At 36.6% G+C, this 23,515-nt stretch overlaps 1 protein-coding gene across 8 annotated transcripts in view; it reads right to left on the bottom strand.

The window, feature by feature from the left end:
- LOC141902857 (engulfment and cell motility protein 1-like) overlaps positions 1–23,515 on the bottom strand; it is a 194,846-nt gene that overhangs the window by 135,168 nt on the left and 36,163 nt on the right. For 4 of the 8 annotated variants that reach the window (XM_074790778.1, XM_074790780.1, XM_074790781.1 and 1 more), the window contains 4 exons: positions 10,106–10,275; positions 7,200–7,223; positions 6,604–6,703; positions 3,901–4,067 (listed from right to left, as the gene is read on the bottom strand). In XM_074790778.1, coding sequence (XP_074646879.1) covers positions 3,901–4,067; positions 6,604–6,703; positions 7,200–7,223; positions 10,106–10,275 — 461 coding nt within the window. Of the gene's footprint in view, positions 1–3,900; positions 4,068–6,603; positions 6,704–7,199; positions 7,224–10,105; positions 10,276–15,948; positions 15,968–16,130; positions 16,267–16,850; positions 16,870–23,515 lie in introns of those variants that run through there. The other 4 variants (XM_074790783.1, XM_074790782.1, XM_074790784.1 and 1 more) reach the window with 4 other exon arrangements.

Below are 23,515 nucleotides of genomic sequence, written 5' to 3' on the forward strand. Positions count from 1 at the left end.
AAATAGTGAAATCTGATTGGATCCGTAAATTCCGCGGAAGATGGCGGACGGGCAAAACCTGTCCCTCCCATATTGAATGGGACAGGCAACCAGTCTATGACGGATCCGGACTAATTGTAAGTCTGAATTTGCGATTTACTGTTGAGTTTGACGACCGAGGTCGTCCGGTAATTTGTAGGCTTTTTGGGATGTACTTTTGTCAATGGATGACAATGCTTCGCGTTATTCTTGTCGCTGTTTAGACCAGGTAATTATGCGGGATCAATTCATAATAGATTACTACACGCAAATTCGAAATTGTCAGGCGCTGAGTTATATTTCTGACAGAATTTAAAATTACGTTTATAAGCTGTTGGTAGTCGAATCTGAGAGGAGTTACATTTTATGAACAATTTTTGGCTGGAAAGTGGACAATTTATAATAATAATAATAATCAACAGAAATACAAGAGGGTTTCTGCGAAAGCCGCAGAAACCCTAATAAGGACGGAAAATATCAAGAAGCAAACATCACTGCATGATGATTCATCATGAATAAGGTAGTGGGTTTTCCCCACTGACTCTCCACGTTCATAGTATGACGCTGATTTCATTTGTATCATACACTGTGTGCGAAGTTTGTCGGTAAGCCGATATATTTTCGTAAATTGAACAATTTTCCAAGATTCTAAGATTTACTTCCCGCTTTCCCAATTTCACTGCCTTTCTATAAAATTCACTCCTTTTCACGGCCGCAGTTTCCAAGATAGACTGGTTGCCTGTCCCACCCAATATGGGATGAGACCGGTAACCAGTCTATTTCCAAGAAAACTAGGTCACACACGAGGCGCGCTTTTCATATACATACACAGATCAATGCACTACATAGCAGCGAGTCTATATGACCATGACGCGCACGTGCATGAATATACGTAAAAAGGCATGTGTTCTCCCGAAACGAAATGTAGTTCCAACAACAAATAAAAAACTAAATTAATCATTAAACAACGCATTCCGATGAAATTCAATAGGGTTAGAGATTTTATATTAGCATTGGATGTTTTGAAAATTCCGAAGAGAAACGAAGCCTCGTTTGGAAGTTATTTTGTACCAAAGGAAGAAAGTTTCATATGTGAGAGCAAAAATGGACTTCGCTAAAGCTAAGTCCATAAAAATCCGATGCTATCAGTAAATCAGCTGTGTGGCGGACACGGAAGTAAATTTCCACTTTTTGAAACCACATTTTCGTCGGATATCTTGAAGCAACGTTACTTTACGCATGGGATATCAAAACTAGATGAATCATTGAACATATCGCACTCAGATCGTTATATCATATGCCTTGAGTATCAGTATTCTTGCTAGAAATGATATCAACCTATTCAATCGTGCCGCCATTTTGTTTGTGAAATAATGCGCACCAGCTGATCCACCTGGTTCAATGTTATGACTGTTGTACCAATAATTGAAAAATGTGTCGTGGATATACGTGTTTGGATGAGAGATCATCTCTTATTTCTAAATGATTCAAAAACTGAAGTTATTTTATTCTCATCCAAATTCAGAAAAGTGAATAATGTTTTTAATGGATTATGTGTAGGTGATTCCACAATATTTCTCTCTTCAACAGTACGCAACCTTGGATGTTATTTTGATAGCTTCATGACAATGGATAATCATATTAAACATATCTGTAAAGTGGCATCATTTCCATTATACAGAATTAGTAAAATTCGATCATAACTCGATACAGCCACTACTGAAAAGCTGGTTCATTGTTTTATCACGTCAAGACTAGATTACTGTAACAGTTTATTACTTGGAATTACAGATTATCAAATGTCAAAACTTCAAACCATCCAAAATTCAGCAGCTAGGTTAATTACTCAAGGTTCTAAATATGACCATATCATCCCTGTTTCATTTAGCTTACATTGGTAACCTGCTTGTAAACGTATACAATTCAAAGTTTTACTCTTGGTTTTTAAATGTATTCATGGTCTAGCACCTCCTTACCTTAGCAATTTAGTGTCTCTGTATAAACTGAGTCATTAAGGTCAGCTTATATGTTTAAACTGTCTCATGTGTCATGCAATACAATTTTTTACGGAAATCGAGCTTTTGCTTGCGCTGCCCCTGTTTTATGGAATAATCTACCTTTAACCTTATGTACTAGTGATGATATTAATTATTTTAAAACCAATCTTAAAACATTTCTTTTTACTCAGTATTATGATAACTAATGTTTTATTAAAACTATATTATTATCTTAATGTATTCATTATTGTAAACCGCCTTGAAATGCAGTGTAAAGCGGTATATAAATAAAATTATTATTTATTTATTATCATGACGTCATGATGGAAGTCAAAACCGGGTCAACACAAATTTTATATAACCAAGATTTTGTGGGGTTTCGTCTTTGAAAGCCTGTAACTACCGAACAAAGCGTCAGATTTTGGCGATATAAAGTTCTTCCGACTCTAATAGCATTGAATTTTCACATGTGTGATTTTGGACGGTTAAAGATGCTGCATAAAAAAAACGTGCTCGAATAAGTCAAATTTTTGAAACTTTATGGTTAATTTCTCAAAAGATATAAAACCCATGGCTTTCAACTTATCAAACCATAAAGAAAAAACAATTACGAAATATATTTTTGCTTAATCCATTAATTTCGCCCAGTAGTAGTGAAATTACAGGCTACTGAAATTGCGTTTGAGTGTGCTAAAAATAGCTTTGAGCGTAGTGTATTAAGCATACAAACGATTATCCATCGGCCAGACCGTTGACATAGGCTCGCTAACATGAGCCATGAAAGTGCACTTGGTGAGATCGAAACGTCATGTATTCTATATATTTTAGAATGTTCGAATAAATAAATCTTGTTTTTAAATTCTTTTAATCTGTAGATAGTGGGTTTTTATCTTATTATCCGTTCACCACGTTTGAGTGTGGTTATCGTTCTCAAAGAGATTTATATCCATGATTTGGGAATCATTTTATTAGCAGATATTGGTAGAGATCTGCAAATAATCAAAGTTAAACTTAGGGGCCCTGACCTATTTCTTTTTACAGAACTTCATTCACATTACTCTGTATATTAAAACATCAAATAATAACTTGCTGCTCAAGGTTAAGCCAATAAGTCAAAGTAATTGTAAGAATATGCAAGAAGCTAAGGTTTAAAAGGATTTAAGTTACAAGCCTTTTAAAATATCGACGCATTCTTGAGACTCAATCAAAATTCAAGACCCAATAATTAACTGATTAAGACAGCATTTCGTACCAAAACTTGTATCCAGTGTCACTTTTTCTATTTCAGGTTATGTGAAAGGGCAATTCCAAAATTCGGTAAGAGCAGCATTCACGGAGGAAGAAGCTTAACAATGTGAAAAGTTGCATTACTATTAGAATTGATAATGGAGACAACATAAATGAAATTGGGCATTCAAGTTTTTTTTAGGTTTTCAGGATTTTTTAAGTGCAGAGAAAGTTTGGAAAGTACACTCATTGAGTTCATTTCACTAAAAGTGCACTTTAAGTGTTCTTTAAAAGCAGTGCACTTTGTTCCAATTCAGTGCAGTTTGAGTGTACTTTTTGGGTGCACTTTAGAATAGACTCAAAGTGCACTTTATGGGAAAGTGCACTTTGCTTCAATTCAGTGCACTTTTGAGTGCACTTTAAAATGCACATTTAAAAAAGTGCACTTTATTTTCATAAGGGGGAGCTACTAAGTAAAAGTAGGCGTTTGAACTCAAAATTGGGATAGACATGTATATCGTAGCGGTAAAAAACATGCCAGGGTCACTAAAGTCATGTACAAATCTTGACATACTTAGTGTGAAAAGAATATGGAAAGGTCAAGAGAGAGACTAACTATACAATTAAACAGCAATAACCCTCATTGCTGAATATATACCTCTGCAGATGTTGAATTAGATTGGTGATCGAAACTTCTTCTTCAATTATATCATATTTTCCATTTCCTTGCATAAGGACTGACTCTAGAATATCTAGTGCGGCCTGAAGAGCTGTAAAATCTGTTGTAGCAACACGACCATGTCTATCTTTGATGGCATTACACAGCTAGAATACATAACAATATACCGAGTCAAGCAGCAAGTTACCACAAACAGAGCAAATTGAAATAATAAGGGACCATCCATTTTGTATGTACACATAGGGGTCGGTGTGATGCATAGACCAACATATAGGTGAGGGCTCGGATCATGGATCGTAGGTCTGGTATGCATCTATTTAGTTTGTACGAATGACCTCATGGTATGCTCTCACTGTGCAATGAAATACCTTATGTACTTGTTCCTATGGAAGAATGTAAAATAAGTAATGTAAGGCTTTCTAGTATCTGTAGATGATTCTGTAGATGACTGATTGGGGTATTTTTCAAAAACATATATGAGTTTTCGTAATCAACTTTCAAAACAGTAGCCAGAAGCATGGTGGTTTATCATAAGACAATCTCCCAAAATGTTTGATAGTAATTCGCCAAAAGCAAAGTGGTTCACCTTTAGTCCTGGTAAGGCAATTGCCAGTTAACCTAGGCAATGAACTCTATCTTCCATATATCTATCATATCCAAAATGCCTAACCATTACCAACTAGAGCTACACCAGCAACACCACTAGGCTGATGAAAATATTCAACCAAACAGATAGGGATCAGTAACTTGAAATGAAAAGGGTGAACACAATGCTTCATAAGCCCTGCGGAAGACAAACAGGGTTGCATTCAATCCGGTCAACAAGTTTTGAAATAATTATAAGCTACCTCAAAAAGGATTGTGATCTTCATGCCATACACTTTGCATCTAAATATGTTGGCCGTGTACTTTAGAATCTGCATCATGTAGGACAAAAAAGATGTATTTTGTGAATCCAATACGGCCACCAGATGCATGCAAATACAACTGAAATTGCTAGGGATTCTAATGTTACTGCCACATACAATATATGTGAAAGTGAATCATGTACTTCAAAAACTGCACCCTGTACAGTGGAAAAGTTAAAATAAAAAGGCTAATATGGCAGCCAATGCTCCTTCTTGATTTCAACTAAGACCAAAGTTAATTGGTATCATTAGCTGCAAAGCATATCTGTCTAATAAATATTCAGGCACTACTCCAAAAACTGCAACCTTTATTGGGGGTATAGTGTAAGCATACAATATATTCAGTCAGCTATTTTGAATGCGAATATTACGAACATCAACAGAGTTCTTAATCTACATATGAAGCGTATGAACCTGAAAATATATTCTACTTCAAAAACAATAGAATGGGAACAGTGTATCTTGATTGAATATGGCTATCAGACACCCATCTTTGGTGCCACAAATACCAAAATCAATGAGAAAATGAATACTCTTCGAACTGGATGAAACAGTATGCCTCGGATGCCCCCCAACTCTGCTGGTAAAATATGGGTAACGTGCTCTACACCAATTGAATATGTTGATGTCAAACCTGTGTACCAAGTTTGAAAAGAAATTTCTCGAGAAATGAAGACTCTGTCACACTAATGCTGTTTTCAAATGCCGCCCCCTGGTGGCCAAAATTTATACCACAGTGACCTGAATTTAATTAGGAATACACCTCAGACCATTTCTCAAGAAACAATGGTGAATCGTGCTAACATCTTTTTCATATGCAGCCCCCTGGTGGCCACAATTTCATTTACAGAAACCTGAATTTTAAAAGAAATCTACCTCAGACCATTTCGTACCTGTGTACTAAGTTTAAAAAAATCTCAAGGAATGAAGGCTCAATCCTGATAATGTTGTTTTCCGATGCGGTCCCCCTACTGGCCACAATTTAAATTACAGCAACCTGAATTTTGATAAATAATAAACTCAAAGTTGATGGTCGTCTTTTCGTATGTCACTGATGTTACAGTATATGCGCAGCATCATTTCACGAAGATAGGCTGGTGTAACAACAGCTCATCCACCCAAAAGACAAAAATGACTGTTTGGAAATAACAGATTGGGTTTGACTGATAACAGATTGGGTTGAGACTGATTGGGTTCAGATGCTGTATTGATAAATCACACGGTTGTGATTTGATAACATAATCAATTTCATGAAAGAAGCCTATTGTGGATAATCCTAATGATCAAGAGAATAACAATTAAGTTTCCCTAAAGATAATTGAAAAATGAATTATCAAAGGAAACCACAATGTTTTTCTGAGTTCAGTCACTTCAAGTAGGCTTTTCTTTTCTTTTGCATTTGCAGAAAATGCTAATTGAAAAGAAGTGAGGTTTAACATATATAATAAGTCACATTCAGACGGACATTACCTTTTTCATAATATATCAAAATTTAATGAGCAGGATATCAGGGATAAATCTGGTGGCAAGAAACATACCAAGTTTCAGGGCAGATCAATTAGAAAAGGATGCGGGAAAGAAGATATCATTGATAAAAGAATCTGATTACTTCAGCATCTTATTCTTTACAAATGCCAATGTTTGATAAGAAAATGTTGTTTTGAGATTATAGAAATCGTGCTTCATATATCAGAGGGCCAGTCAGTACTAACAGAAGGTTTCAACTAAGATGGTACAACTATAAAAGGTTTAAAAGAATATTTTGTAGACTTACCACTTTAATGAATTTTGGTTCCAGTATATCCCATGAAATTGTACCATGATCCATGAGCTCAACAAATGACTTCAGCGTGAAGGCCAAATACTCTCCTGCACTGTAAAAGCATGGGTAATAGCAAATAGTCAGGCACATACCTGAAGCCCTAAACCCATAAACTGCACCAAGTTTTCAAACTAGGTCCAAGGCTTATCATGGTTAGAATTTGTTATTATTGACTAATCTTCACACATGGAGTAAAACTTTTTTCTTAATTTTCACCAATATTTACTATTAATCAAACTTGCTATGATAACTAATTACCAATATTGTGAGGCAACTTCAAGGGAGCTCGGGTTATAGGAACACAATCAGTCATTTGGGTAGATACTAATCATACTTTAAAGGGTACATGTCTGAATATATATGATTTCATCAAACATATGTAGGATATAGTAAAAATCAAGACACAAGCTTCATACCATGCAGCCAACACCTAGGATAAGATAACATCATGCACATACATGACTATACAGTCCCAACTTATAGTTGCCCCACATTTTATCTTTATATATCATTTATCTTGAGCATAGGAACAATAATTAGCAACTCACAAAGCCTTTGGGAGCCCCTGTGTGCTATTACCCAAAACAAACAAAAACAAAGACATTTATAATAGAGTGAACAACAAATATACATGTGAATGGAAACAAAATTATGAACATCATATCATCTTTCATGAGTTGAAATATCATAAATTCCCAAAATTTACATTCCTCGTTGGTAAATCACTAGAAATACTCAGACATGACTGACTAGACATGACCCTTTCTTCAGAACTTAATGGCCCAAACAATGTTTTTCCGGTCTCTAGTCATTGCCAGAGCAAATCTTAAGTGAAGCTCAACCCCAAATAAATGGGCTGCAAAGAAGGGATGGAGAGTGGGACCGTGATCTATTTACCCATGGGAAACAAAATCAAACAAAAAACACGAAATTCTGAATATGGATTCTAAATTTACAGTGTATGATTAATCCAGCATCAAAATTAAACATTGGAACTCTAGAGATTAAGCAAAACTAATAAAAAAGAGTGAAAATTCTATTAAATTGAATTCGAATGATGGGAAAAAACTGACTTTTTACAGATAATTAGATCGAAAATAAGGACAGAAAATAGCAAGTAAAAATTTTCCTTTTATTCTAATTATGAATGGAAACGCATACCTATTTTCAACATGAAGTTTTTGGCAGAATTTCAGAGAATCTGTGCTCCAAGTAATAAAAAGAACCTGAGATTTCCCCCTTGATTGAATCAAGAAGTTTTATGAGAATCTGTCTATTGACACAATCTCCGTGAAGCACTATACATGTTGTAATCACACATAACTGCACGATGATGCATCATGAATATACATGGTAGCGGATTTTCCCCACTGACTCAAATTGATACTCCCCACGTTCATGGTGTGACAATTTCATTTATTTCAACATTGTGTAGTTAGAAAGTTTGTTAGAAAATTTACTTTCGTAAATTAAAAAATTTCCAAGATTAACTTCCCCCGTTCCTAATTTCACTGCCCTTCTATAAAATTCACTACCTTGGCAGTTGAATCATTTGCAGTTTCCAAGAATACTTTAACTAGGCCACATGTGAGGCGCTCTTTTCATATACATGCAGACCAATACACCACATAGCAGGGAGTCTGTGTGTCACGCATGTGTGTAAAGCATGAATACTCTGATAAGAAATGAAGTTCCAACATCAAATAGACATCCTTCCACTGCAGGGATTCGAACCTGATGGCATCACTTCACTCAGCAACAGCACGATCGCCTGCTACAGTAGACTGGGTGCGCAGGTACATACGCAACTTTACTGCATGAAACCTTGCGGCACCAATCAGATTGCTCGTTGTACAATCGCTGAGGTAAATTTCAAGGAAGAACTATAGATGGGAAAACTCGGGCTAAAATAAAACGGGATCTAGTGTGGCAGGGTTTCGTACCGTGGCAATCTCGATGCCATCAGGTTCGAATCCCTGCTGGGGGAGGATGCAAATAGGTAACTAAATTAATAAACAAGCAATGCATTCTGATGAAATTCAATAGGGTTAGAGACTTTATTACTGCATTGAATGTTTTGGAAGTTCCGGAGAGGAACTATGCTTCGTTACGAAGTTATTTTGTACCAACGGAAGAAAGTTTCATATGCGATAGTAAAATGGACGTTGCTAAAGCGAAAGTCCATAAAAATTATGATATTCTTTGTGGTGTTGACACATATTTAAAAATTCCAAATACTAAAACAATAATTAAAAGACATAGCTGCAAAGCAGCAATAATGGTTATCCACCTTGCTGGTTAAAATGTCCATACTACGAAACAAACGAAGTTTCATTGCAATCAATCTTGTAAGTTCATGCCACCTAGGGGTCAAAACATGCACTAGTTTGTACATGATATCGGCTACTAAGTACAAAGTCCTGATGTATCAAATTTAGTTAAATAGTTTTTGAGGATAATAAAGATAGTCTTTTCACTCCCTAGTCCCTTGCACCATTTGAGCTATTGATTCAGAAAGGAAGATTTGCTCTCTGATTGGCTTTTTAAAACTGATACCTTTGCATTCAGATTTTTGCAAAAAATACCATGTAAATCTTAAGGCCTTCTTTTGATAAATTCGGCTTCCTAGGAATTTGAAAATGGATAATGTTTGAATGCATGATTTGTATGCATATATGCTCAGTTGCATAGTGAAAAAGCTTTTCATCTGGAAACAATGTTATCTCAATTCGCTCCATTTCTATGGCAATAAGGTAGGCTCAGCCTATGGCTGTCTAAATATCAGAATCGTCAGGTATAAATCTTTCCGGCAAATTTGATACAGATTGGTTTTGAAATAAGGGAGGAGTAGGACTTTGAGGTTCAGTTGTTTGGAATGGCAAAAACTAATAGTGGGTTTCTCCCTTGCTGATTTAAATGTCATACTAGGAAGCGTAGAATAATTTCATCGAAATCAAGCTCATCAGTGGTTAACGATTTCGAAGGAACACTGTACTGAGATAGGGTTTTTGGCGCAGAATCACTTCCCGCGCTTAACAAGCTGCGCATTTCAGTACAGAACTGAATAAGCTGAATAATAACAGAACCGATAGGCATCGAATAATTTCTGTGAATGCTTAGTACTGTACTGAAATCCTAATGTGAACGCAGCTATAGGCCAGCCAATTTAGCCAGACAATATATCCAGAAATTAATACGACACAAAGAACTAATGTTGTATGAAAACTGATTTGTGAACCTTTTGTCAAGATTGAAGTAATAGTAAGGCGCCAAAACTGATAATCTATTGCTTGGCCATCATCCCGGTAATGCCTAGTAATGCATGGACGTTTGTCACATGTTTAGCTCCGCTAAAGTAGATCAAAATATGATGGCCCACTTAAATACAGACAACCCATTCAATCCAATCCATTCCATTAACTCTAACAGTGTTTGGGTTAAATACCACGCTTACCAGGAACCACTCTCAACCATTTCTACCACCAACTTTAGACCATTCTTACTAATGAATTCTGCAGCAAATGTAGGATCAGCTGAAAGTGATGCCAAATCTTTCAGAGCACTTAACTTTTCTTCTGTACTGCCATAACTGATTCTCTCATAAAGACCCTTAGCCATTTTGAGCTGTAAAATACAAATCAACAAGAAACAAATTATAAGACAGTAAAGCCAATGTGAAAACCACCAAATAGAAATATACACATATTTGTCTACTGGTATCAAATCAGCAGAATTAGGGTTTTCAGTAATTGTTCATCCCGTAATTTTTCAGCTTTCATTCCGTAATGCCGTAGAGAATCCATGCTCCAAGTAATCAAATAATTGCCCATGGGCAAAGTGTGGTTTACCTTAAAAACTGGAGCCTGTGTGGCAAAGGCATTGCTTATGAAAAATCTTTTTAATTCATGAATTCAAAGTTCTACTATTTCATTTTATTTTTATGAAATAATTATTTTGTAGTCAAATCAAGACCAAAAATACATTCGTTTACAGTCCACGTCCAAAATTTTGTAGGCTACAGGTAGGCAGGAAAACTATTTTATAATTGGAAAAATATATTTTTCATTTTCTGCTGTGTATTGCTTTACGTGAATGGAGTTACAATTTGAAGTTACTTTGAAAATGAGAAGAGTCGGCGCTAAAATTGGCACAGGCAAAGTTTGAGCAGATGGCTAATTAGCATATCAAGGTCATCCATCTGATTTGAGAAAGAGCTATTTTTCCCAGACTTCAGATTTTTCCCATTCTAACGAGGTCCTTTTTCAAAATTCAGCTTTGTAGGGTTTGGAAAACGGATAATGCTCTAATGAATGATTTGTATGAATATATGCTCAGTTGCACAGTCAAAGAGCCTTTGCACTGGAAACCATGTCATTTAAATTCGTTCCATTTGTATAGTAATAGGCTCAGCCTACGGCTGGCCTAAAAATGGAAATATTTCACTCGTTTCATGGTTATATAGTCGTAGGCCCATAGCGGCTAAGACCAGATTGTCTCGGAGGCGAAATAAATTAAGTTGAAATTTGAATTTGATTATTAATGATTATTAGAAAGGCACACAAATGCGGTTGAAAGAAAATTGCATGCTAATGAAAATTACAGTGGATACTTTGATAACAATGCAATGTAGCTCGAGTAACGATGCAATGTAGTTGTTTACTTTAACTAAGAATTTTGCGGGCTAGACATTTGATGGAATAAATCAAAGTCAGATTTCCATCAATATCGGACCCAGGAAGAAAGTCACTCTAAATATTTGGATGGATATATGAAAGCTGTGGGTACTGGAGTGTGTAATGGGTAGTGTAGTGTGATCTGTGTGCATTTGTGGCCAGCACACAGATCGCATTGTTCAAATTGGGGTTTGGTCCAGGACTCGCGAGATTTTCAACAACACGGAAGTAACGTGTAATAAATGATTACTTGAATTGCATGACTACCTACCACCCCTCATTATTGTTGGAAAACTAAACGTTCGGCACTGACTAAAAATTTGTAATAACATTTTAGAAATGGCCAGAATTTTAACTTAGGTTCTATCTCATTTTTATTTTACAATTGCGATTGGTATAATTTTTTTTTAAACGGCCGTTAAGGCTTCATGTTTCGTCTGCAATTCACTGAAAATAGTTACACAACTATGCACATTTCAGTGTTTTTGGCAGCTGTACACTCAATCGGCACCGTTCGTGACTAGCTTCACTGCGGAATTATCATTAATTAACATCGCCATATCACATCATCAACTTATATTGAGCCTTAAAACCCTAACAGCCGAAATAATTGAAATACACACACGATTTCTATCATTGAAAATTGAGAGAATGGCCGTGTTTGTGTTCTGCTGCTTCGCGTTAATCCCGCGGGGTGGCGCCACCGCGCGGAGTGGGGCCGATACGTCAAGCATTGCCATAACTAAACTGGGTTCTTACACTACATTAGATAATTCTATCATATTCAACAACAAAAATAGCGTGTTGTGCCCTAAACATGAAGCCCACTAGATGTATTTCAGAAGCATCTTGATGTCATGAGCGTTAGAGATCAATGGAAGAGTTATCATAGTATCACTCTTTTTTGGAACATATTGACATAAGTACCCATAGATACAATGAGTAGAGCACATAAATGATCCTTAAATACATCTATGTACTAATAAATCCTAAGCGAGAAATCTTGTTTTTCAAGAGAAAAATATATTTCAAGGCACAATGTGATAAAAAAGGTTGGTCCAGATGATTTACTGACACTTATAGGGGTCGATGTGACCCAGTGTAACCCCCCTAAATCGGCCACACCCAATGAATATACCTAGTTTAGAAGAAATCGCACATCATTTGATCCGTGTAGAGCGTTAACAAGAAATTCACAATGTTTACCTTGGCAGCCATAATGGGTGAGTGAGAAAGTTTATTTTAGATCGGTCATGGACCTACCCCATTACGGATACCAACTTTAAATGAATTTGCACATTGCTTCCGTGTAGATCGTTAATGAGAAATTCAAGATGTCCACTGTGGCGGCCATAGTGAAAAATTGCTCCTTTGAATTTTTTTTAAAATGGCCACAAATTTGTTGATTTCTCTTAAATGAACGCGATGTTCGAAATTCCATTTCCAAAAGATTTTAGCCACATGATCAAGCTACATTTTGCACATAAACATAGTGGATTGCATAACTTTGTGTCAAAGTCACAACCTCATTTGTAAGCGAAAATTAAATTTTGGACCCATTAACTCGGGCTTCGCCCGAAATAAAAAATGAGTGGTTTCATTCATCTAGGTCAGACCTAAAATACTCTTACAATGGACATTTTGCATGATATCATCACTGGTGTCTAATAGGTCTGGTTTTACTTGTACGTGGTACATCAATTTATAAACTAGGGGTCCAGGGACACCATGCCCACTTGGAAAGTGGTTCCAAATGCTCAACAATCTAACAATTTCAATATTCAATAACAATTTCAATATTCAACGCCCCTGGTGACCATATACAAAAACCAATGACCTTGAAACTCACCACAATCATAGAACCTATCAGCAGCTATGATTCGGTAATTGATTGTGATAACAAATTATGCCTCGTTACCAATTTAATATGGAAATACTAAGTTATTCTACTATTCAACGCCCCCTGGTGACCATATTCAAAACCCAATGACCTCGAAACTCACCATAATCATAGAACATGTCATGAACTATAACTTTGTAATTGATCATGGTAACAAAATATGCCTAGGTACCAATATAATAAGGAAATTCTAAGTTATTCAAATATTCAACGCCCCCTGGTGACCATATAGAATAACAAATGGCCTTAAAACTTGCCACAATCATAGATGATGTCATGAGCTACAACTGTGCAATCGATTGTGGTTACAAAATATGCATTGATACGAATATAACATAGAAATACTAAGATATTGTATTATTCAATGCCCCCTGGTGGCCATATACAAAAACCAATGACCTTGAAACTCACCACAATCATAGAACACGTTATGAGCTACAAGTTTCTAATTGATTGTGGTAACAAAATACACTTAGGTATCAATATAATGTGGAAATACTTTTTCCCACCTACGAATGAGTACTGATGATACCAAGATGGCCGCCAATTGCATCATAATTGGCTGATCAAATATACCTGCCTCAGGTATAAAACATCCCTTTTCAAAGAATACCCATCATAAATTGCAATGAGAAATGGAAAACCAGTAGGGAGCTACAGGACTCGGAATTCGGGCCAAAATTGACATTTTTAAAATAGTGAAGGATGGTCATCTTGAGTCCGATCGACCCAATGTTATGCTGATGGGCCCTGGAGGGGATTCACATACATCCGAAATATCAAGGTAATTGATCAAAGCGTCTTCAAAATTTCCCTCAAAAAGTTCAAAAATGTGTAAAAAGTGTGGATTTTGGCGAACAACAATGGCTGCCAGTCGGCCATCTTGATTCTGAGAGGGCCAGTTTTTGGGCTGAAGATGTGTCTAGGATAGATACATGTGTAACCCATATATCAAGACATTACATTGAAGCGTCTTCACAACTTCCCAAAATAACTGGATTCCGTCTACGAACGGGCACAGACAAACGGACGGACGACAGACGAAAAGTGAACGCAATAGCCCGCTGGGACTAAAGTCCCAAGTGGGCTGGAAATATCCCAAGTAACTTCTTAATTGTGTGGCATTTACTTATGGCTTTTTACGCGGGATTTGTATAATAAATACCATCACATCGATTGTTGAATGACATGTTCATTAAAATCATAACAAAAACTGATGTCATTAGTACAATTTTCTGTTTTGATAATTTTCGCTATTTGGATAGTTCTGTAGATTATATGCTATACCGATGGTAATTGACTAGCTATTTGTATCACTGATCGGATTGTGAAAATATAGCTTTCATAAAACCAGAACGAAAAAGGAATAAACTGCACTATGTGACTGGATAATGAGCTTAACCATGGAATCAGTAACATTTTTTTACAGTCCATGGCTGAAATGATGCTATTAAATAAATCAATGAGAAATACCACCGCCAATTATTACAACGAAAATATAGGAATGAATTCCGAACAAAATCAAATCAGCTTGTTCTTGGTCTTATGTAATCTTTTATAAAGTGGATATTTCTAGTAATTCACGCAATTAGGAAAAACTCAATCCTGTAATGCATTTTTCTTTCGGTTTTAAGTGATTTACAACTTTTACCAAATATGGACCTCATGGTTTGACATTCAAACCATTAAGCATTATGGTATCAACCAAAATTAATTACAATCGGCTTTTCGTAGAATCCTCATGAAGGTCACAATTTTAGTAATTTGACCTTGGGAGGTTTAAACCTCCCGAAACCAATTTGCAAAATATCGGTCCTCTTTGTCGGCGACAAGTAGACTATTTAATTGTTATTCATTCAGAAATAAAGATGATGTAATGACTAGTCAGTTTCTATTGTGCACCTGCTGTGATTTGGGCACGAGTACCACGATTGAAAGTCGAGATCACAGGCGGATATTGAGCTCTATGGCCTACACATAACATCATAAACTGGTCCGCAAATAAAGTGTTTCGTGGTCTAGATGACACATTTGTATTAATTCATGCCGTCAATAAATAATTTTTCAGGTCTTAAGGACCAAAAATTTGTAATATTTTTGATACAAACTGAGAAAGTATCAAAACATTTGGGAATGCGTTTTTGAACATACCGACTTGGTTTGTAACAACATATTCATTTTAGTAACTTTTATGTGTCATTTTGTTTAATAGCAAGCCAGTATTCAATTATTTCTACTATTCATTGATCATGACTATTTATCATTTATTCATTGAGATCATTATTTACTATCACTACTATACATGATTGTTATTATTTATTATCATAATTATCTAATCGACAATAATCAAATACATATATCATTACTGTTCAATTATAAGGCAATATTATTGTATTACGACTTACGTTATTATCATTCATTACAAGATACAACTTGTACATTGTATCTTGTATATCTATCTATTTATTATCAGTATTATTAATTATTGTTGTCATCTATTCATAACTACCTCATTATTCATCCATCATAATCAGTCATTCATTACTAATCATTATACTTGGACGTTACTCATCCATTGGCACAGTGTTCAACTACTAGGCTGACCATTCCACATATTAATTGCATGAAAAATTACAAAACATTGTATCATTCATTATCTGTAGGAAAAATTAAGCTAATCTTATAAACTGACAGCTTCACCGTTAATCCATCAGCTTCACTGACCTTGGGTCAATGGATAAAGAAAACATTCCATCCACAACTGAGACTGATGAAATGTGAGTTCTTGAAATCTGTTGGCTTAGGCCTATACTAACTGTTCCAAACTGGATTGCCTCAAAAATGTATCATTAGATTCTGTTCTCAGTTCATTACAAGACAAACATAGCATATATAAAGATAATTACCCTATCTGTTGGCTCAAGAATGATAAATCCTTCAGCCTCTTCCATTGCTCAAAGCATGCTAAAAGAGGATATCAATAACCAAACACTAAGTTCACTTCATGATTAACCAGGAAATTATATTCATACTTCATATGCTGTGTAATCAGGAAGTTTACAGATAAAAGGTCACAGTACAATTATCTGATAGTGCATTTACAAATGATTCAAAATATATAAAATGTCAGATATTCTGAAGGTTACATACAACAATATACATTTTTGTTATGGGCTTGTATCAATTATATTTCAGGATTGGCAATTAAGATGATGTATGCTAACTTGAAGGGGTCAAGGGATAAGTTCTTAACTTCTGGTTAAGAACTTATCCACCAGTTAGTCAACCACTAGTTTAATTCAGTTTCTCAAATCAGTTCCTCAGTCAGGGTTTGCTAACCAGTGGTTGTAGCTCCTTAACCAGTGGTTAAATCCACTGTATAGCCTCGTTTTTATTGAATCCAGCCTCACTTTGAAATTGATCACACATATCATTAAAATGGGGTGATTAAAATTAATAATGACATGAAATTCAAAGAAAAGATAAAACCAATTTCACAGAAAAAAAAATGTCTACGCTATTAATACTTGATTGAAAAGTAATATAGCGTGACTTCAATCTGTGGCTCTTTTAAAGTCTTGAGAAGTTCAGCTATAAAGTTTATCCAATCTCTTTCAAAACCAAACCTTTTCTCAAACATTCATGCGAATTAGTTGTCGAATAAACACTATAATCCGTGTAAACTGTAGAAAAATGAAGAAATCCCACACTTCGAATTTAAAATTATACGATCAAATTTATCATTATAAAAGCACGTTTCGGCTGTTGACTTACAGCCATCATCAGGTGGAATGACCAGAAAAACAAGTAACAAAGCATATAAACTCACAGGATCTAAAATAGAAGCAGTGTGCCACAACAAAAGTAAACAGATCAAGCAATAGAAACCCTAGAAACCACAGCAATTCTAAACAGTTCAGAGTAAAAGCAAATTATGTAACTAAGTGAAGTGGACTGAAGAGGATGGCGATAACAGAGTGACACATAGTGACATTAACCCAAATCTAATAAAGAGTTGATGTGTATGGATAATAATTGGTTATATGGAGAAAAATCCAGGATTATGTAAGAATGGGAATCCACTTTCCACTGTTCTAGCTGGTTTATTTTTGGAACATGTCGAAAGTGAAATTCTTCCTCTTTACACCGAAAGTAGACCCAAAATATGGCGACGTTACGTTGATGATATTCTTTGTTTAGTTTCCCCCGATTTTAATGTGAATGGGTTCTTACATTATTTGAACTCTTTATATCCTACTTTGAATTTCACTTTTGATTGGGAAGAAAATAACTGCATCCAGTTTCTCGATGTACTCATTCATAATTTCAAAATGAATTTGAAATTCTCTGTATATAGAAAACCGACTAATACTGATTATTTCTTCGAGCCCTACGTATTTGTGATCAAATGTTTTTAGATAAAGAAATCAAACATATGGGCCTAAGAACTGCTCTCAAGAAACTAGCCTATCCAGACAAAATTCTGAACAAAGCTTATTTCAAAGCCCGAATCTCTCACTTTGGAGGTAATGACCTGACCACAAAACGCAGAGCTCAAAAGAATATCATAATCCCGTATTAACCTACTTTGGAACGCTTTAAATCCACATTAAGCACCATCGACACTAGATTAGTCTTTCAGTATAATAACAAACTCACTAATGTTCTAACCAAAAATTAACAGTGAGCTAATTGAGTCCGGGGTCTATAAGATACCATGTAAAGACTGTAATATGATGTACATCAGCGAAACGGGACGTAATCTTAGTCAGTGTATTAAAGAACACAAAATAGATATCCGCAACCAAAAGCCTGAGAGTGGAATAGCAAATCATGTCTTTACCACCAATCACCAATTTGACTTTCAGAATTCGAAACTTATTTATCCTTGTAAAGATATTCATAAGAGACACATAGTGGAATCAGCCCTAATATGTAAACTTTCGAAATCCAATTTATCTACTAATTTAAATACTGTTTTTTCTCCACATAACCAATTATTATCCAGACACATCAACTCTTTATTAGATTTGGGTTAATGTCACTATGTGTCACTCTGTTATCGCCATCCCCATGTTTGATCGTATAATCTTAAATTCAAAGTGTGGGATTTCTTCATTAATGCGAATATTGATTTAGATGCTCGAATCGCTGTTGTTCAACTCTGTTGTAGCCAAATGCAGGCAATAAATAGAGGACCAATGGTCCAATGGCTCAGCAAACTGTGTGAAGTAAAAATCTGTCACGCTGTTGGCCTATCGGTATGCAAAAATTGTTCTTAATTAAACAAGAAAAGAATCTATCAACAAGAGCCCTAAGGGGCACAATGGCCAGCCTGTCAGATTTGCTTTTTATAAATGATGTAATCTGTGGGTTATATTTATCAATATACACTCCCTGCTCAATGTCATTTACATAGTACAATTGTGTGTTAACACAGACAGCAGGAGCGAATGTAATATAGAAATACTAAGTTATTGTATTGTTCAACGCCCCTGGCGGCCATATACAAAAACCAATGAGCTTGAAACTCACCAAGATCATAGACCATGTCATGAGCTACAACTTTCCAATTGATTGTGGTAGCAAAATATGCATAGGTACAAATGTAATATAGAAATACTAAGTTATTGTATTGTTCAACGCCCCCTGGTGGCCATAAACAAAAACCAATGAGCTTGAAACTCACCTCAATCAGAGAACATGTCATGAACTACAACTTTCCAATTAATTATGGTAGCAAAATATGCTTAAGTATCAAAATGATGTGGCAAAACTTTTTTTCCACCTACGAATGAGTACTGATGACCCCAAGATGGCCGCCAATTGCGTCATAATTGCCTGGTCAAAAATACCCTCTCGGATATAAAAGATCCCTTTCCAAAGAATACCCATTACAAATTGCAATGAAAAATGGCACACCATTAGAAAGCGACAGGACTCAGAATTCAGGCCAAAATTAACATTTTTGGGAACAAAAAAGGTCACAGGACGGCCATCTTGAGTCCGATCGACCCAATTTTTCTCATGCTGATGGGCCCTTGGGGGATACAAATATATACGAATGATCAAGGTTATTGATAAAAGTGTCTTCAAAATTTCCCTCGAAAACTTCTAAAATGTGTAAAAAGTGCTGATTTTGGCGAACAACAATGGCTGCCAGTCGGCCATCTTGAATCTGACAGGGCCAGTTTTTGGCCTGAAGATGTGTCTAGGGTAGATACACGTATAACCAAATATCAAGACATTACCTTGAAGCGTCTTCAAAACTTTGGAACTCTCACGAACTATCTAGATGGTTATCTCTCGACTCAATAGCTTCAAGACCCATCTCAAAACAACTTTGTTCCATGCAGCATACCATTAACTCTCGGAAAGCGAATTGGATTTAACATTTTTTTGGCAGAATAAAATTTGATTGAATTTGCAATTCGAGCACATGGCTAATTAGCATATCAAGTTCATACACTCGATTTGGGAAAAGCAATTTTTTGCGAACCTTGCGCAATTGTCAAGGATGAATTTTCTGTAGAGCAAATAAAAATTCCTCCCAAACACCAAATCAACTAAAGATTTCATAGAAATCGATCTTGAAATACGATTTTAAATCTTAAAATAAAACCCGGAAGTAAAACAATAGATGATACCGCGGGTTCACGTGAACACCTGATTTCTCATCTTCACCCGTCAAGGGATTCGAACCCACTGCGCTAAAGCTGTTCGCCGAACCCCTTGACCTCACGAGTCGTTGGAGTCGTTAATAGCCGACCGAAATCCGGTCGTACCAATCACAGCGCTCGTAACAAACGACAGTAGTCTTCTGTTGGTTTTCCCGTTAAATGGACCAATCAGCGAAGGTTTTGCCGAACAAGGAAGTATTTCGCAAATCGATATATGACGTCATGCGCAACACCGCCAGTAATGAAATCGCGCTTCGTGAGGCCAGGGGGCTGGTGGAAGCGAGTTCGGGAGTGATACCGGACCCCTGGCAAGCGAGGATGCTGATTTCTGTAAACGAAATGTTGGTTGTGACAAAATTGTTGAGACGGTTTTAGGTGGTAATTAGTACGGAAACGTAACGACCATGGTCGACTTATTCGATGAAATCAGGCCTATGTGATATCCAAATTTTGACTTTTTTATTCTCCAGACCTCCCTGATATAGAAATAAAAAATTTTGGTGGTACGAATAGTGCAATTACAGCGCCGATGGCGACAGAGCCGTGTCAGAGATCGGCGGAGTGAAAATTGCGGAGGTGGACGAACACGAAGAAGTAGGCTATTGAGCTACTTGAATTGCGAAAACTCCTGGCGCGGCCCCGACGCTTTTCGTTGATTAAGTAATACAAATATCAAGCAATGGGTTTTCACAATCTACCGCTGGTATTTACCGGATTTCAATATCACTCCAAAATTCAAAGAAACCTCGAAATATCGAACCGCAACACTTTCGGTAGATATCCGCAGCTGCCCAACCGGGAAACTTATTTGTTGATAGCATCGATAGGATCAATCATCTTCTCCCGTCAAGGGATTCGAACCCACTAAGCTAAAGCCGTGCCAGAATCGGGTCGGGCCAATCACAGCGCTTGTAACAAACCACATTAGGCTTCTGTGGAATTTCCCAGTAAATGGGCCAATCAGCGAACAAGTAAGCGAAAGCGGAAGTATTGAAGTAATGAAATCACGATAATTCACGTGAACAGCTGCTGATATTTTTAGATAAACCAATCACAGGGAAGACACAACTTCCTGATTGGCTGATAAAAATTGAAATTTTCCCGATTTTATTTTCGTGAAAAATGCAGAAAACATTTTTATGAAAGCCTATTTCAAAATTCTGCTCGCTACGATTCCGAGAATGGATTACGCTTAAATACGTGATTTGTTCGAATATGCCCTCACTTGGCAAGCAAAAGAGCCTTTTGTGTGGAAACCATGTCATTTAAATTCGCTCCATTTGTATAGTAATAGGCTCAGCCTACGGCTGGCCTAAAAATGGACTCGGTTTTGTTCAGTGTGAACTTTTAATGAAACTGAGTTTTAACAACAATGAAATCTTCGAATGATTGATTATGGGCATTTTAGCCTCGACTAATGTTTGTAATCTTAATACCTCCGAGAATGACATAAAACAACTAAAACTAAGAGAAAGTATGAGTGACTGGTTAAAATACGGTACCCGGTAAAAACTTACTGAGAGCCTGGTCTCATCAGAGGTTTTTCATCAATCATACGGACAATAATACATGTAAAACCAATCAGGACAGAAGCTCCACATTCTCAAACTTAAGGGCAGTGCCGGTTGCTGACAAAAATTCCCCATGTTTAAACAAGCAGCCTATCGGCTGATACGACTCCGCTGTTTTATGATAAGATTTTACAAGGACCACCTACACAGCACTCTCAAGAGTTTAAATCCAGAAAACGGCTTTTTACAAGTGTGACCTGTATAGCGCCCCAAGACATCAGATTGGCAATATGGCTCAGCAAAATTTAGCCCATGGCCAAAAATATTGACATACTAAATTTCGTCAAGATAGGATAATAATTGTAGGACAAGTAGCGATTTAAAGATTTTACTAGCAACACCCATACAGAGCCCCCTAGAGAGTAAATTTAGAAAACCGCTCTATAAGTTTATAGCCCTTGGCCCATAGTATCGACATACCAAGTTTCGTCAACGTCGGACTATAATTGTAGGACGAATAACGATTTAAAGATTTTACAAGTGTGACCTGTACAGCGCCCCCAAAGGTCAAATTGGGAAAACGGCTCTATAACATTTTGTCCCTTGGCTGGTAGTATCTATAAACCAAGTTTCGTCAAGATCGGATTATAATTGTAGGACAAGTAGCGATTTTAAGATTTTACAAGCGCCCCCTAGAGATCAAATTGGGAAAAACAGCTCTACAACTTTTTAGCCCTTGGCTTGTAGTATCTACATACCAAGTTTCATCAACATTGGACAATAATTGTAGGACAAGTAGCAATTTAAAGATTTTACAAACGCCACCCGTACAGCCCCCCCTGGAAATCAAATTGGGAAAACGGCTCTATGACTTTTTAGCCCCTGGCTTGTAGTATCTACATACCAAGTTTCATAAACAACGGACAGTAATTGTAGAACAAGTAGCAGTTTAAAGATTTTACAAGCGCCACCCGTACAGCGCCTCCTAGCGATCAAATTGGGAAAACGGCTCGATAACTTTTAAGCCCTTGGCCCGTAATATCTACATACCAAGTTTGTCAACATCTGACAATAATTGTAGGACAAGTATCTATTTAAAGATTTTACAAGCACCACCCGTACAACGCCCCCTAGATATCAAATTGGGAAAACGGCTCTATATTTTTTAGCCCTTGGCCCAAATTAGCTTCATACCAAGTTTGGTCAAGATTAGAAAAGAACTGTAGCACTAGTAGCAAATTGAAGCAAAAGTTGATGGACGGACGGATGGAAAGACGACGACAGATAATCACTCTAACCCTAAAAATAAACTAATAAACAAAGCCTCGAATGCCCCTGGCCTGAAATTCACCGCCATGTAAAGTTACAGGGTTTGTGGTAAATGAGTTAAGAAATATCATGGCCACAATTATTTCTATAAGAATGATATTAGAGAACATGTGTACAAAGTGTAAATAATTTAACAGATGCAGCCTCTAGGTTAATTTCCCCTGATGGCCATAGTTTGAATCGGTCAACAATTGCGGCCTGGAGTAATAATTTGAATCGAATCGACCCAATTTTACAAAGGGTTCTGGCCCAAGTGATACCCTACTTGTGTACCAAGTTTGAAAGTAATCGGTCAACAATTGCGGCCACTAGGCTATTAAGGCAATTTTTCATGCCGGCCCCTGGTGACCATTATTCGAATCGAATTGACCCAATGTTATATAGGATTCGGGGCCAAGTGATACCCCACTTGTGTACCAGGTTTGAAATGAATCGGTCAACAATTGCGGCCTCTAGGCTGTTATCGTTTTTCATGTTGGCCCCCTGGTGGCCATAATTTTAATCGAATCGACCCAATTTTGAATAGAGTTCTGGTCCTAGTGATATCTTACTTGTGTACCAAGTTTGAAAATAATCCGTAAAAAATTGCGGCCTCTAGGCTATAAACCGTCGCTTGCAGCGGCGGCCGCAACGTACTCAGACAGGGTAAATCTATATACCCCGTCTCAACTAAAGTTGAGCCGGGGCACAAAAAGTTTATCGACTGACATGGTTTTTAATAGTTTCAGATAGGATTGTTTTTAGTAGGCAAGCATAGGCTAAGTGGGCTAA

Source organism: Tubulanus polymorphus, chromosome 3 (genome assembly GCF_964204645.1).
Source record: "Tubulanus polymorphus chromosome 3, tnTubPoly1.2, whole genome shotgun sequence".
NCBI classification, from domain to species: domain Eukaryota; kingdom Metazoa; phylum Nemertea; class Palaeonemertea; order Tubulaniformes; family Tubulanidae; genus Tubulanus; species Tubulanus polymorphus.